General features: G+C 46.6%; 1 protein-coding gene across 1 annotated transcript; it reads right to left on the reverse strand.

Annotated features, from left to right (window-relative positions):
- Positions 1–14830: 14830 nt before the first annotated feature.
- Positions 14831–16382, reverse strand: EID2 (EP300 interacting inhibitor of differentiation 2). Its single transcript, XM_010849223.1, has one exon. It carries the CDS (start codon positions 16229–16231, stop codon positions 15572–15574), a length of 660 nt encoding a protein of 219 aa, XP_010847525.1. The 5' UTR covers positions 16232–16382; the 3' UTR covers positions 14831–15571.
- Between the last annotated feature and the right edge of the window lie 1087 nt (positions 16383–17469).

Consider the following 17469-nt stretch of genomic DNA (forward strand, 5'->3'; position numbering starts at 1 on the left):
GGGCGGCTGGGGCCCCTGACCCAGGGATTGAACCCGGGTCTCCGGCATTGCAGGCAGACGCTTTTACCGTCTGAGCCAACAGGGAAGCCCAATATGTCATATGATAAATATAAGGAACCATAAGGTAGTATTTTAATAAAGGTTTTTATTGTAAGCAGAGTTCTAAGGTGACCCTCACCTTCGAATAACCCCCATCCCTTTTTTACAAACATGTTTGTTTATTTGGCTGTACCTAGTCTTAGTTGCAGCACAAAAGATCTTCATTGCTGCCTGCGGCATCTTTAGTTGCAGTAGCATCTGGAATCTTTTTCTTTTTTTTTAATTGCGGCTTGTGGGATCTAATTCCCTGAACAGGGATTGAACCCAGGCCCCCTGCACTGGGAGTTGAGCCTCTTAACCACCGGACCACTGGGGAAGTCCTGGGTTCAGTTACTGTTCCTTCATTCCTGGTGGTTCTTTATATTTTCTAGCTCTTTTGTTAAAAAAAAAAGTCTGATTTCTCACTCTGTATACCTGTTCTCCTAAGTTCTTTATCACCTTTGTGATAATTACCCTGAAAACTTTCTCAGGTAGATTGCCTATCTCCACCTAGTTCTGGGGTTTTATCTTGTCCCGCCATCTGGGACATAGTCCTCTACCATCTCACCTTGTGTAAGTTGCTGTTTGTCTTTTTATGTATGTGACAGGTCAGTTAACATTTCTTTTTTTCTTTTCTTTATTTTTTTAGTTTTTTTGAACGTTGAGTTATTTTTCTTTTTTAAAATTTTATTTATTTTTAATTAATTTATTTTAATTGGAGGGTAATTACTTTACTATTGTGGTGGGTTTTGCCATACATCGACCTGAATCAGCCATGGATGCACATGTGTCCCCCCATCTCACCCCCCTCCTGCCTCCCTTGGCACCCCATCCCTCTGGGTTGTCCCAGAGCGCCATAGTTACATTTCTTGACCCTGGAGCAGTGACCCTCTGTAGGAGGCAGCCTGTGTGTCCTAGCAGAGCACTCCCCTCTCATAAACTAAGATATATGCTCTAGGGGTTCCCCCTAAGTGGGCTCTGTGGGTCTTTCTCTGTGTGGGTAATCTGATAGGCTTGGTTGGCCCCTACTCTGGTTGGTTGCCAGGCCCTGACTTGTGTGAGTGCTGCTGGCTGTTGTTTGGCGGGAGCGGGGTCTGCTCGTGAGGTGGCTGGTTGCAGATTACTAGGCGCCCCAGGGCCAGCACTGGCTCACTGGTGGATGGAGTCAGAGTCCTGAGGACTCTGGGGCTGTTGCCCACCCACTGGCAGGTGATGCTAAGTCCTGGGGTTAGTGCCAGACTACTGGCAGGTACAGCTGGCTCCTGGCGTCTGGTTGCAGTGCTCAGGGATCCCAGAGCTCATTTCAGATCATTGATGGTGGAGTAGGGGTGGGGGGTGGTTCCTGACACCGTTTAATATGAGGTCTGGGGTGTCCCAAAGGTTCATTGGCCTGCTAGTGGCTTCTGGGGCCAGAGCAGGGTTCTGGCCTGCACTAGGAGATCATAGCTTTCTCTCTCTCTCTCTTTTTTTTGGCTGCACTGGATCTTCATTGTTGCGTGCAGGCTTTCTCTAGCTGTGGAGGGCAGGGGCTGCTCTCCAGTTTCGGTGTGTGGGCTTCTCATTGCGGTGGCTTCTCTTGTGGAGCACAGGCTCTAGGGTGCACCGGCTTCAGTAGTTGCAGCTTACCGGCTCAGTAGTTGCTGTTGGTGCTGCCGGTGCGAGGCTTTGCACCAAGGCCACAGAAGCAGAGCCCAGAACCAAGGTCACCTCTGGAACTGACTGATCACCCCTTTGTAACCTTTCCAAAAGCCCCCTGATCATCACTAACAAGCTGCCTGACTCCCAATTAGGCAAAGATGCCCACTCCAGTAAACACCCTATGGCGCACCACCCAACCACCTAACACAACCTTCCAGCAGGAATTTTCTTTGTCTGGAGGCTATGAAAGTTGGCTAGTAGCCCACGAAAGGCTTAGGCTCTCCCTTGAGCTAAGCCTGCCATTTTAACAGCATCTCCTGTTCTAATAAACTCTCCTCTCATTCTGCTTTGTGTCTGGAAATTCTTTTCCAACCCGAGTTCCGACCAAGACAGTTGGGACCATGCGCCTGCCCGGAGTTGCCTGGCCGGAGGCATCCAGAACCCACGCCCCACAGGCGGCTGGGCGGGGCCAGGTTCTAGCACCAAGGAGCCAACTTGGCAGCTGCCACGCTCTCTTGGCCAAATGCTTGTCAACGTGTCTGCTACTAATGTCCGTGTTTCCACCAGGAGCTACAGTCACCCCCACCTCCGCAGGAGACTCTCCAAGACCAGCAGGTAGGTCTGGCCCAGGCTCCCACCAAATCACCGCTTTTGCCTGGGTCCAGTGCAAAGTGCCTTTTTAAAGGGACGTCTCCACCTCCCCAAGTCCTGTGGGGCTCCTGGAATCCCGCACTGAAGTGAAGTGTTAGTTGCTCCATCCTGTCTGACTCTTTGTGACCCCATGAACTATAACCCACCAGGTTCCTCTGTCCTTGGGATTCTCCAGGCAAGAATACTGGAGTGAATTGCCATTCCCTTCTCCAAGGAATCTTCCCGACCCAGGGATTGAACCTAGGTCTCCTCCATTGCAGGCAGATGCTTAACCGTTTGAGCCACCAGGGAAGCCCTGCTGAACTTTAAAGCCAAATGCTCTGGGGGCTCCTCTTCCTGGTGGCGGTGTCAGGGGTTGGGGACCCTGATGTGGTGCTCAGAACTCTCACTCATGAGGAGAGCCTCCACAGTACATCTGTTCTCCAGCTTGTGGGTTGCCCACCCTGCGGTATGGGATTTGATGGTATCATGAGTCTGTCCTCCCACCTGCCTCACCATGGTTCCCTCCCTAAGTCTTTTTAAAAGTATGTGATTTTTTCTACTTACTTGGCTGCACCAGGTCTTAGTTGAGGCAGGTAGGCTCTTTAGTTGATGCATGTGGGATCTAGTTCCCCGACCAGGGATTGAACCTGGGCCCTGGCGTCTTAGCCACTGGACCACCAAGGAAGTTCCCCTCCCTAGGTCTTTTTTTTTTTTGGCCCCACCGTGAGACATGCTGGATCTTAGTTCCCTCACCAGGGATTGAACCCGTGCCTTATGCAATGGAAGCACGGATTCTTAACCACTGGACCACTAGGGAAGATCCCATTTGGTAGGCTCCACCTCCTTTTCATTGATGGCTGTTCTGCAGATAGCCGTGACCCCAGCGTGCGGGTGAGAGGAGGTGAGCCCAGGGCCTCTCCACTCTGCTGCCTTGGCTGCTCTTCTATTCTTCCTTTTTCTTTCTTTTTATGAGTTGGAGTAGACCCAGGGTTATAATGGTGCCCCCTCCCAAACCCATTTTTGTTATTTTGGTTTTGATGCTCTGTTCTACTTGACAGAACAATTTCCAAACCACATGATGGGGTCACGGCCCATCAGGGTCATAAGGCTAAAGAGGCTTCATGTAGCACCTTGGCAGCTGTGTTGGTGGCCTGATGTTCAGGCCTCCTCCAGAAGCCTGTCCTTTCTCCTCCTGGATGAGCCAGGGCTGGCTTTTCTTTTTCCCCACACTGCTTGGCTTGTGAGATCTTAGCTCCCCAACCAAGGATCGAACCCCGGCCCTTGGCAGTGAGAGCACAAGAGTCCTAATCACTGAACTTCCAGGGAATTCCCTCCTATTATTTCTTTTTTTTTAATATAAATTTATTTATTTTAATTGGAGGCTAATTACTTACCATATTGTAGGGGTTTTGCCATACATTGACATGAATCCGCCATGGGTGTTCCCCATCCTGAACCCCCCTCCCACCGTATTATTTCTTTAAATAAATTCTCTGCCCTCTTCTGTCTTCTCCTGAGATACCCACTCCCCTAATGTTGCTGTTGCTAAAACAGATAGCCCTCCTAGAATTTCCTCATTTAAAAAATCTGATTGCTATTTTCTCTTCTACTTGTATTACTTATAGATTTCTATCTTCAAGCTTGCTATTGTCTTTTTCAAACATTGTGTGCTCTATGTCCAGTGCTTTCTGGTGTATTCTTCATCTCATTGACTGAGTTCTCCCGCTCCAGAATTTCTAATTTCTCTTTAGAGTTTCAATTTCTTTGGTAAAGTATTTCGTCTGTTCATTAATTTTAATCCCGAGTTCACTAAACTACCTTTCTGAATGTTCTTGTAGCTCTTTGATTTTCTTCATAAACCTATTTTGAATTCTTTACCAGTGAGATCTCAATACTCTTCGCGACTTCAAGTTTAGTTTCTGGAGGATTGTCATTTTCTTTTGCGTTACAGTGTTTCCGTGGTTCTTCATGGTTCTTGACGCGTTGCTCCTCTGCCGTTGTATCTGAAGTAGGGGACCCTTTTCTTCTTGATGCTAACGATTTAACAGGTTAGAAATTGAGGCGTTTCAGGGAGTTCCCTGGCGGTCCAGTGGTTAGGACTCTGAGTTCTCATTGTCAAGGGCCATTGTTCAAACTCTGGTTGGGGAACTAAAGTACCGCGAGCGAGGGGAAACCGGCAAGAAAAAAATTGAGGCGTTTCTCCCGTTTTCCAGTAGGTGGTGCTATAGCACAAGGTTTGGATTTCTTTTCGGCGCTGCCTCTGGTTACACTGGCTTTTTCCACCTTCGATTGCTTTTACGGTTGCTCCAAACCCTCCTTATTGCTCCTTGTGCCTCTGGGGTCACTGATGCCTTGTTTCTGCCAGTATTGCTGGTATCGCCGCCTGGGGCTCGGAGACTGTGGGCTCTTCCCTTGGTTTCGGGATCCACGCTCCTTGCAGACTCCGCCCCTGAGGGGAGGGCGAGGGTGGCGGGGAGCTGGGTTGCACCTGGCTCCTCTGCCGTGTCCAGGGTTGTAAGGTTTGTCCCTGTATAACCCCTTCTACGTCTACAGATGTGTGGAATTCTCTGGACACCTGGTTTGATGGACCGAGGTGTCTTTATTGTGAATGTTTTAGTGGTTGTAGATTGAAGAGGAGAGAGAGTTTTTCATCTGCCAAGTTGCTGATGTCATTCTTCTGAAACAGTTATTTTTCGTGCCTGCTTCAGTCGTTTCGGTTGTATCCAACGCTTTGCGACCCTATGGACGGACTATAGCCCGTCAGGCTCCTCTGTTCATGGGATTCTCCAGGCAAGAATATTAGAGTGGGTTGCCATTTCTCCTCCAGGGGATCTTCCTGACCCAGGGATCCAGCCTGAGTCTCCTGCATTCTTTACTTACTGAGACACCTAGGAAGCCCAGCTATTTTTCATTAAATAGTTAACATGTAATTTTATTTATTTATGGTGGCTGTGCTGCCTGGCTTGTGGGATCTTAGTTCCCTGACCAGGGATTGAACCTGGGCCCTTGGCAGTGAACTCGAAGTGCCCTAACTACGGGTTGTTGTTTAGTTGCTAAGTCAGGTCTGACTTTTTTGCAACCTGGTGGACTGTAGCCCGCTAGACTCTGTCATGGGATTTCCCAGGCAAGAATACTGGAGTGGGTTGCCATTTCCTTCTCCAGGGCTTCTTCCCAACCCAGGGATGGAAACTGCATCTCCTGCATGGATGGGTGGGTGGATGGCAGGTGGATTCTTGACCACTGAGCCACCAGGGAATTCCCTAATGATTTTAAAAAGATTTTAAAAATGAAGCAAATACATATTTTAGAAACCTTAGGCTTAATTTCTGATACAGTAAATATTGATGGACATAATGCACATAAACAAGAGCTCTTTGGTGTTGTCAATAATTTTTATGAGTCTAAAGAGGTTTATAACCTCAGATATGCAGATGACACCACTCTTATGGCAGAAAGTGAAGAGGAACTAAAAAGCCTCTTGATGAAAGTGGAAGAGGAGAGGGAAAAACTTGGCTTAAAGCTCAACATTCAGAAAATGAAGATCATGGCATCTGGTCCCATCACTTCATGGCAAATAGTGGGAAACAGTGGAAACAGTGTCAGACTTTATCTTTTTGGGCTCCAAAATCACTGCAGATGGTGACTGCAGCCATGAAATTAAAAGACGCTTACTCCTTGGAAGAAAAGTTATGACCAACCTAGATAGCATATTGAAAAGCAGAGACATTACTTTGCCAACAAAGGTCCATCTAGTCAAGGCTATGGTTTTTCCTGTGGTCATGTATGGATGTGAGAGTTGGACTGTGAAGAAAGCTGAGCGCCGAAGAATTGATGCTTTTAAACTCTTGAGAGTCCCTTGGACTGCAAGGAGATCCAACCAGTCCATTCTAAAGGAGATCAGCCCTGGGATTTCTTTGGAAGGAATGAGGCTAAAGCTGAAACTCCAGTACTTTGGCCACCTCATGCGAAGAGTTGACTCATTGGAAAAGACTCTGATGCTGGGAGGGATTGGGGGCAGGAGGAGAAGGGGACGACAGAGGATGAGATGGCTGGATGGCATCACTGACTCGATGGACGTGAGTCTGAGTGAACTCCGGGAGTTGGTGATGGACAGGGAGGCCTGGCGTGCTGCGATTCATGGGGTCGCAAAGAATCGGACACGCGCATATACACAAACATAAATGACAGAAATTTTTCCTATTGGTGCTATTTCTCAGGAGAACCCTTATTGAGACAGCTAGTAAGCCTCAATTTTCTTATCTATAAAATGCATATGCTAATGCTAATAGTCTTTACAATTGTGAAAATTCCACGAGATGCCATATATAAAGCACTCTTAACGAATGACCATGTTGGGTATATCATCAATGTGACTGGTTTCCAAAGATGGCCCCTCGTGAACCACAGCGCTCAGTATTCACCTCCTTTGGTATGGCCTCCCCTCCCCCGAAATGAGCTGGGACTTTATAGCCCATAGAATGAGGCAGAAATGTGCTAGCTTGTGGCCTGAGCTATCGGAGGGCCTGGCAGCTTCCTACTTTTGCACTTTTGGAAGCCCTGAGGCAGCCACATAAGAAATCTGGCAGGACTTGCCTGGTGGTGCAGTGGATAAGAATCTGCCTGCCAATGTAGGGGACACGGGTTCGATCCCTGGTCCAGGAAGATCCCACATGCTGTGGGGCAACTAACTAAGCCTGTGTGCCCCAACTGCTGAGCCCACATGCTGCAGCTACTAAATCCCGTGTGCCTAGAGCCTGTGCTCTGCAACAAGAGAAGCCAATGCAATGGAAGTTGGGGCACCTAAATGGAGAGTAGCCCCTGCTTGTCACAACTAGAGAAAGCCCAAGAGTAGTGATGAAGACCCACTGCAACGAAGAAGAAAGAATGAAAGAAATAAATTTGGCTACAGTGTTGGAGAGGAAGAGGGTTTGGAACGCCATGAAGGGAGAGGCCCAGCCTTCCAGCCTGCCCCTACCAGGGTGGCAGACACGTGAATGACAAGTCCTGGACATTCCAGCCTAACTGAGCTTCTGGCCAACATCACAAGAGCAGAACTGCTAAACTGAGTCCATCAACCTACAGAAGAGTGAACAGTGAAAAAATAGTTGTTGCCTAAAGCCACTAAATTTTAGGGTGCTTTGTTTTTAGGGAGAGAGAACTGGAACATCAATCTTGGGGGCAGAGACTCTTTTCCCCCAGAATTCATAAAGAGAGGCCAGTATTAGTTTGGAAGAACTATCATGCTAATTTGCTTGGACTTTGTCCCTGGTTCCCAGAAGGTGTCATGTAAGTCTTTGGAATTTCCAGTGACAGCATTTCCGAATGCAAGTCCAACGCACAGTGAGGTCAAATAACACCAAGACGTTGGAGTTCGGAACAGAGAAATGTTTATTACAGGGCCGCTCAAGGAGATGTGACTCATGCCTTAAAAATCCCAAACTCGAAAGCTTTCAGCAAAGCCCTTTTACAGGCAAGGTGAGGGAGAGGCATGGTTGGTTGGTGTAAGTTTCCTGGTGTCAGATCCTTTGTTCTTGAAGTTAGGTCAAAGGTCAGGTAATGAGGTTCCTGTAAATCTCCAAACTGTTACTCTGTTCTGTCAAGAAAGGGCAAGGTCCCAAGGCACAACTTTCACCCTCTTGAAAGGTTTTGTTGAATCACGCGAATACACCGGGATTCTTGGCCCCCGGAGAAGAATTCAATCTGGGGCCAGAGACGAGGCTTGATCGCTCAGAGCTTTTGTGTAATAAAGTTTTATTAAAGTATAAAGGAGATAGAGAAAGCTCCTGACATAGGCATCAGAAGGGGGCAGAAAGAGTACCCCCCTGCTAGTCTTCAGCTGGATGTTATATAGTCACTAGCAGTCTGTTAACGAAAGAAAGGAATGTCTTAAAATTCAGAATGGCACCAGGCCCCTCACCCATAAGATGCATTTTGGGATAATCTTGGCACCAAATGGCTTATCCTGGGCCATAAAATGATTAACTTGAATCTTGAAGAAGGGCAGACCACCATACAAATAGTTTCATTTACATAGATTAGGGGAACAATATCTGAGTATAACGTACTGGTTTGTCAAGTAGGTTCTGGGCCAAGAGGCGGAACTGACTTGGAGACAGAGTTTGGGGTAAAGGCATAGCACATTAGCATAGCTTAAGACAAACATTTCCATACGAAAAAGGCATTGGTTATCTCTAGACTCGAGAATAGCTAACTTCAGGCGAAACCAGGTGTCATTATGGCAACACAGTATTTTAAGAGAAACCTCCCTTTAAATTTGTATAGAGAAGGAAAAAATATTGCTAGTTTGTTTCCTCCTGCCGCTTAAGAGAGATAAATATGTCTGACACTTGCAGGCTATTTCCTCCATTTGAAGATCCCTGGCCTTCCTGCCTGTTACCCTCTCACTCTGAATCCAGGTCCTGGCTAAGAGGAGGGGGATGTCCCTGCAGGGATTGTTACCTCTCCAGGGAGCATGTATCCAGCACAGCACCCAGTCTGGGTCCTCCCACCAGTGCCCAGGTCTGGCTGAAGAGGCAGATCTCAGCTGATGGCACCCTCCAGGCCAGGTCCCCAGGCCCTGCCCAGCTGTCATCTCTGAGGGGCTGGGTGCCCAGGATTTAACAGGCCCTCAGACTTCAGGCTGCCCAAACAGGGGCCCAGTCCCGCAGACTGTGACCCATGCTGGCTGCCAGTGCCATTAGGTCACAGGGGCCGGGATAGACGAGGCTCACCGCTGCCTCAAGGCCTGGGCCCTGCCAGTGCGTGGCCTTGGTGAGGCCCCTGGAGTCCTGTTGGACACAGCCCCAGGCTGTTCCCTCGGCTTCTCAGCTCACCCTCCAGCCCAAGGCTGGAGAGTCAGGAGGGCCCCTGGGAGAAGGTTGTGATCCACTTCTTACCTCAGTCTCCACAGGAGAACCACCAACCGCAGGATCACTGGCCAAAGGAGGCCTCTAACCTCCGAGCTAGCAAGCAGTATGGCGATTAATGGTTGCCAGGTAACGGTAATGGTTGCCTAGTAACGGTAATGCGTGCCTGCTAGCAGCTGTCCCTGTTATAATAGGAGTGTCTTTGTTACTCAGGTGGGGAGAGGTTTGGGCCACCACTGAGTTTTAGGGAGTTTGAACCTTGCAATTTAAGTCTGAGCCTACAATACAGGAGACCTGGGTTCAATCCCTGGATCAGGAAGATCCCCTGGAGAATGGAATGGCTACCCATTCCAGTTTTCTTGCCTAGAGAATTCCATGGACGGAGGAACCTGGGGGGCTACAGTCCATGGAGATGCAAAAAGTCGGATGTGACTGAGCGACTAACGTGTTCAGGGCTCGGTGAGCTTCCCTGGTTGGTAAATACTCTGCATGTTTTCAGGCTTCCATCATATCTTAGTTGGTAAACAATCCACATGCAATTCAGGAGACCCTGGTTCGATTCCTGGGTCAGGAAAATCTCCTGGAGAAGGGATAGGCTACCCACTCCAGTATTGTTGGGCATCCCTGTGGCTTAGCTGGTAAAGATTCTACCTGCAATGCGGGAGACCTGGGTTCTGTCCCTGGGTTGGGGAGATCCCCTGGAGAAGGGAAAGGCTACCCACTCCAGTATTCTGGCCTGGAGAATTCCATGGACGGTATAGTCCATGGGGTCGCAGTCGGACACGACTGAGCGACTTTCACTTTCACCGCATGTTTTCATTCATGGATGTGTTGGCAGGATGATGCGTCCCTGAGGATGGCAATAATGTCACATTTGGGAAACCCTCCCAGACCTGGCCCTACTCATCTCTTCCTTTTATCTGGGGTTATGATTTGCATCCTTGGCTGTCATGAAACTAATCATAACTATAGTGCTTTCCTGAGTTCTGTGAGTCATCTTAGCACATTATTGAACCTGAATGGGTAGTGAGAACTCTCGAGCTTGAAGCCAGCTGGTCAGCAGTGGGAGAGGCCTGGGATCCCTGAACTTATAGCCGTGTCTGTAACTGAGCCCTGTGTTCTTGACCTGGGGAGTTGGTGTCAAGTCACTGTCCATGGTGACACTACCGCTTAAATTGTCTGGGCAAAGGTTAAAATGCTTTGAGAGACAAAAAGAGGACTTGATTTTGCTCCTGAGATGAAAGGGGGAGAGGAGAGAGGGTAAAAAGGGTTGAGGTATGGAGAAGTTGAAAGGAGCCAGCCAGGTGGGGAGGACTGTCCTCCATGGGGTGACCCCAGCCCTGTGACCACCCCCCACCCCCCCCACCACCAGATTTTCAGTCAAGTCTACCAAAGTGAAAGGGTCTGTTGTGAGAGTGGATTTGATTGGAAAGGTATGAAGGAACTGGTAGGGAAGGGGAAATTTCCCCCTGCATCCGTCCTGAGGTCTTGTGGCTGGACTAATAGTAAAATTAACACAAGACAGATTAACAGGAGAAAAAGAAACAAAATTTAGTTTCTGTGCATGCAGGTCTCATAGAAATGGAATCTAAAAAGTGGCCAAGGGAATTCCCTGGTAGTCTAGTGGTTAGGACTTGGCACTTTGACTGCTGAGCCCTGTTCAGGGAACTAAGATCCTGTCAACCACTTGGGCAGGGCCAAAAAAAAAGGGGGGTGGAATTATACCTCATTTGTAAATAAGGATCATTTGAAGAATGCAAGAATTGCAAGAACGCAAACATGGTGGTAGATAGAAATATAATACCTTCATAGATTATGAGAAGGCCTTTGAGGGCTTCCCTGGTGGCTCAGTGGTACAGAATTCACCTGCCAATGCAGGAGACATGACTTAGATCCCTGATACAGGAAAATCCCCAAATCCTGTATGCCGAGGGGCAACTAACCCCCTGAGCACAACTACTGAGCCCAGGCTCTAGAGCCTGGGAGCTGCAAAAAGCCACAGTGAGAAGCCCGAGCACTGCAACTGGAGAGTAGCCCCCACTCTCTGCAACTAGAGAAAAGCCTGCACAGCAATGGAGACTGAGCACAGTCAAAAAAAAACAAGCCTCTGACAAAATCTGGGATGTTTCACTATCATTCATATTATTTTACATTAGAAAGTACTAGCCAAGCAACTAACAAAGAGAAAGAAGTCAGCAGTATGAAGATTATAAAAAGGCAATACTGTCACTATTCGCGTATGACAAGTTCCCCAATCCAGGAGATTCTAATGAAAATCTATGGTAAAACAGTCAGAGAATTCAGTATGTTACTGCTGCTGCTGCTGCTAAGTCGCTTCAGTCGTGTCCGACTCTGTGCAACCCCACAGATGGCAGCCCACCAGGCTCCCCCGTCCCTGGGATTCTCCAGGCAATAACACTGGAGTGGGTTGCCATTTCCTTCTCCAATGCATGAAAGGGAAAAGTGAAAGTGAAGTCGCTCAGTTGTGTTCGACTCTTCGTGACCCCATGGACTGCAGCCTACCAGGCTCCTCTGTCCATGGGATTTTCCAGGCAAGAGTACTGGAGTGGGTTGCCATTGCCTTCTCCAATCAGTATGTTAACAGGCTATCAAATAAACACGCAGCAATGAATTATTTTCAAATATATGGGCAAGCTTTTAGGAAATATAACACAGGGACTTCCCTGGTACTCCAGTGGCTAAGACTCTGAGTTCCCAATGCAAGGGGCCCAGGTTCGAGCCCTGGTCAGGGAACTAGATCCCAGATGCTACAACTAAGAGCCTGCATGCTGCAACTAAAGATGCTGCCTGCTGCAGATAAGACCTGGCACAGCCAAATAAATAAACATTAAAAAAGGAAGGAAATATAACACAGATAATCCTCATTTACTATAGAAAAACCATAAAAGATAAAATACCGACAAATAAATGATTAGATCCAATGAAAGACCTACTTTAGGAACTTTCATTTAAGGACAAACATTAATACTCTTCTGGAGGATACAAAAGAAGTTTTTAACAAATGGAAAAATGGGACTAACTTCCGGGTGGCGCTGTGGATAAAAATCTGCCTGCCAATGCAAGAGACACGATGGGGCGAATTCCACACGTAGCAGAGCAACTAAACCCGTGAGCCACAACTACTGAGCTTGTGAGCCCAGAGCCTGTGCTCCACAAGAGAAGCCACCGCAGTGAAAAGCCTGCACACCCCACCGAAGAGGAGTGACCCCTGCTTGCTGTAACTAGAGAAAAGCCTGCACAAAGCCACGAAGACCCAGTGCCGCCAAAAATAAAGAAGTAAATAAAGTTCAATTTTTAAAAAATGGAAAAACGAATCATTTGGATATGTTAGAAACAGCAGTTATTCCAAATCTATTAAATGTAATGTGATTCTAATAAAGAACTTTGTTTGAAATAAGGTAAGCTGACTTTGAGGTTGATATAGTAATAAACATAAACAAAAATAACCAGAACACTCTGAAAATGGAGGATAATGAGATGGGCTTCCCTGGTGGTTCAGCAGCAAAGTATCCACCTGTCAGTGCAGGAGATGTGGGTTTGATCCTTGGATTGGGAAGATCCCCTGAAGAAGGAAATGGCAACCTACTCTAGTATTCTTGCCTGGGAAACTTCATGCACAGAGAAGCCTGGTGGGCTACAATCCCTGGGGTCACAGAGAGTGGGACAGAACTTAGTGACAAAGACCATTACCATTACATGTAAAATTAATCAGAAAATTTAAGCTACAGTTTAGTATATGATGAAGAAGCATCTTTAAACAAAGTTAGTAGGGAAAAGCTGGGCTAGTTAGTAACTGGTGTTGGGGCAGCCAGGTAGCCATCTAAAAAAGAAAATTGGATCGTTACTTCATACTGTATGTACATCAGGATAAATTCCATATAGTTCAAAGATTCAAATATGAATCATGAAACCATATACATATACCAAGAAAACCTTGAGATTCCAAATCTTGCAGGTTTTTCTCTCTTTTTTTTATGGCCATGCCTGGAAGCTTGCAGAATCTTTGTTTCCCCACTAGGGATCAAACCCATACCCCAGCACTGGACTGATAAGGAATTCCCCAAATCTGGCAGGTTTAAAAGAAAAGAGGAAACAAAAGCAAAAATCTCCATGCCAAAAGGCTTTCAGGAAAATGAAAGACAAATGATGAGAGGAAAAAATATCCGTAACTCACATTATAATCTATTATCATATCTCATCTCACTATGTCATTAGTAGTTACCACAATCAATAAAGAAAGGACAAAATGATTCAGGAGAGAAATAGAGAAAAGATATGAACAGGGGCTTCCCTGGTGGCTCAGTGGTAAAGAATCTGCCTGCCAATACAGGAAACACGGGCTCAATCCCTGATCTGGGAAGATTCCAAAGGTCTTGGAGCAACTAAGCCTGTGTGCCTCAACTATTCAGCCTGTGCTCTAGAGCCTGGAATCTGCAACCCCTGAGCCCACACGCCACATCTACTGAAGCCCGCAAGCCCGAGAGCCCTAGTGCCTCAACAAGAGAAGCCACCACAGTGAGAAGACCAGGCACTGCAACCGCAGAGTAGCTCCTGCTGTCTGCAACCAGAGAAAGCCCACACAGCAAGTGAAGGCCCAGCACAGCCAAAAATAAATTAATAAATAAAATTACATACACACAAAAGAGATGAACAGATAGTTCACGGAAAAGGGAATACATGCGAGTCAAATGAGAGAAAAGCAAATTAAAACTCATGCCATTTTTGAACTTTCTAGATTGGCAAAATTCAGACATTTGATAACACTGTTGGTGAGGCTATAGGGGGAATGCCGAGCACCAGCAATTGCTGGTGGGAGCGCAAAGTGGTACAGGGATGGAAGGCAACACAGCAATATCTGTAAACTTTCCAATGGGTGCTTTCAGCTCAGAATTCTCACTTCTGGAAATCCTACAAACTTACTACAGAGAGTTTCCCAGGTGGTGCTATGGTGAAGAACCCATCTGCCAATGCAGGAGATGTAAGAGACACAGGTTTGACGCAGATTCAATCCCTGGGTTGGGAAGATCTTCTGGAGGAGGGCATGGCAAGCCACTCCAGTATTCTTGCCTGGAGAATCCCATGGACAGAGGAGCCTAGCAGGCTACAGTCCATAGGGTTGCAGTCCATAGAGTTGGACATGATTGAAGCGACTTAGCATGCACGCACGTACTACAGATATTCTATATAATAAAGAATCTAAGATGTGCCATTATTTTTATGAAAATGCTATATTTACCATCAAATGGAAGATAGACCTCAACTTCAGAGATGTCAATATATGAAAACTGCATTTAGAATCAGAGTAATACTGTATTTGTGCCCATGCTGAAATATGCAGACAAGATTAACTATTATAGCTTTTTATTTTTTGGCCAATAGAAAATGATGGGAAAAAAATCTAAATGCCCATCAGTATGTTCCTGATTATGTAAATTACAACATAACCACAGAATGGAATGAAATACACCTCTAAAAAAGAATGAGGAAATAGAGTGGTTTGGAATGATCCTTAAGTTCTTACTGAAAATGCAATGCATAAATCAATAAATATAATTTGCCAACTTCTGTAATGAAGAAAGCAAAACCAAAAAACGACCCAGCTTTGCATTTACTTGTGTATATAAAGGGAAACTGGAAAGACGGAAGTACTGTGGTTACAGATGGGAATTGTACTAAGCACTGGGTAGAGCGGGGACAGAGATAGAAGACTTTTCATTGTGTGTTTTATATCTGGGGGGCTTGTAAGTATTTACCAAAAAGGTATTTTAAAAAATCCAGAAATTTCAGATATTCTTGAATACACAATTTATCTAATATATGCAGCATTGACTTTGCTTGTCCTTTGAAATGCCTCATAAAACACAAAACCAATCTTACACTAAAAACTTCTATTGAAACTGACATGAAGAAAACTCAAGAGGAATTATCAGAACTGACAATTTCCAGTTCTCTCCATGGCCTTCCAGTCCTACAGGAATTCCTATTCCTATCACTGCTATTTGATGATTTCTTTCATCACCATGGGCTCTATTGGCAGTTTTTCTTCATCAAGTCTCAATTTTAGAAAACCATTCTTCACCTCAGTGAAGCAATTTGAAAAGACATTTCCACAATGCAGGGAAAAGAATCTGGATTAACCACAAACTCAAAGTCAGAAGAGTCATAAGGTTTTGACCTTTTTTCCATTTCTTCTGAGTTTTTCTTGATAAGCTTCCTTTTTTCCCCCAGCTGTGCTTTGCCTTATTCTCACGTACTTTGTAAAATCAAGTTACAGGAGTGGTATATAACACTGTCTTGAAGGCAGAGGTTCTTCTGAAAGTAGTTGCATCATTAAACTATTCTCTACTGATAAACTTATCACAACCAAGTTCTTCTATCAGAGGATTGATAATTTCAGATGCAGTCAGAGTTATACTAAATGTTAAAATATCAAAATCCATCCTCTGCGGATTCCGCTGATATTCGGCGTCAAACGCCGCTTCCCTGGCTCTGCAGGCTTCCACAAATCTCCTGCGGCGTCCTTCAAGCTCCTGAATTCGGCCAGGGGCAATCGGGTAGTGTTCCAGATAGTGGCGGAGGAACTGCTGGTAATTAATTCCTAAAACGCCAAGTGGGTGACGGAGGCGGAGATACGGCAACGCAGCCAGACCTGGGCCGTTCCCGGGCCTGGACCGGAGTCTGCCCTCGGGACCCTCTTCCTCCGCTGGCTCCGCCAACAATCGGGCGACCTCTGCCATCCGGGCTTCCCTGGCCGCTGCCCCCAGGCCTTCTCGGGACGCCGCCATCGGACCTTCCCTGGCCTCCGGCACTGGACCTTCCACGGGTGAAGCCATCGAACCTTCTACGGCCGCCGCCATCGGACGGTCCCTGGCCGCCACAGGCTGCGCGGGGGCCGGCTCCCGCCTCCTGCCGCCTACCTCCGCCTGCCGGACGTCGCCGTTGTCATTTGCTGCGCCCGCCGGTGGGACACCTTGGTTCGCGGGCAGCTCGGACATTCCGGATCGCGGGGTCAGCTCGGCCGCTCCCACAAATACTGGGATAACGGCACAGCGCGGTTAGCGATGTGCACGTAAGTGTACGTAACTGCGCATGCGTGAGCGCTGTGCACACTGGTCCACGCTGTGTGTGCAAACCCAGGTGCACGAGAGTAGGGTGTGCTGCTGAAATTGAGCACTGCGCATGCGTCATGCCCACGCGACTGCAACCTTCCAGGTGCCATCTAGCGGCTGGAAGAGCCAACACGCCTGAAATCTTACCCAGAACGTCCGAGGGCGGTGTGTTAAGTCGCTTCAGTCGTGTGTCCCACTCTTTGCGACCCTATGGACTGTAGCCCGCCAGGCTCCTCTGTCGATGGGATTCTTCAGGCAAGAACAGTGAAGTGGTTTGCCATTCCCTCCTCCAGTGGACCGCCTTTTGTCAGAACTCTTCACTATGACCTGTCTTGGGTGGCCCTGCACGGCATGGCTCATAGCTTCATTGAGTTCGGCAAGTCTTTTCACCACAAGACTGTGATCCATGAAGGTGTGCGCCACCAGGAAAGTCCTCTAAACCTTCTTTTTGTACAACATACCGTGCAGAAAAAAATATACAAAATATAAAAAAATATCCAAAGTATAAATATAAATATACAAAATATACCGAATGACTTATCGCAAAGTGAACGTCCGTATGACCACCACTCGGGTCAAGGAATTATTTCTAGTATCCCAGAATCCTTCCTCCCTTCTTATCACTTTCTACCCGGGGGTAGCTACTATACTGATGATATAGTAGTGGGAATGGTAATCATTTTCTTGCTTTTCTTTTTGTTTTACTACCTGGGGGTTCATTCCTTAATTTTGCTTTTTTTTTTTTTGAAGTTTATATACTCTTGTGTCTGGTTTCTTTCACACATTATTTTTACGATTCACCTATGTTTTTCATTGTAATTATAAATCATTTTCTCCATAGTTACACGTTCATTACCATTATTTTTGTGTCTCATAATATTGCAACATGCATCTTAAGTACTGACTCTCCAATTATTTTTCTTTATTCTAAATAACATGAGAAATATAAAGAAATTCCCCCTTTAATGTTGCTCACGATAACCTCCGTCGTGATATAGGGGCATCAGCAAATATAGTGACTCACTGTTTTCTGCCCTGTCAGGAGTAGTTATTTTGAGGCATTAGGTCTCATCTGCATATCATAAAGTTGAATTTTTATTTTCCTAAGCCCTACATTGATAAAA

This window comes from Bison bison, unplaced genomic scaffold (genome assembly GCF_000754665.1).
Source record: "Bison bison bison isolate TAMUID 2011002044 unplaced genomic scaffold, Bison_UMD1.0 scf7180017864280, whole genome shotgun sequence".
Lineage (NCBI taxonomy): Eukaryota > Metazoa > Chordata > Mammalia > Artiodactyla > Bovidae > Bison > Bison bison.

Excerpts from the sequence above, each read along its gene's own strand:
- EID2 (XM_010849223.1), bottom strand. The coding sequence starts at position 16,231 with ATGTCCGAGCTGCCCGCGAACCAAGGTGTCCCACCGGCGGGCGCAGCA.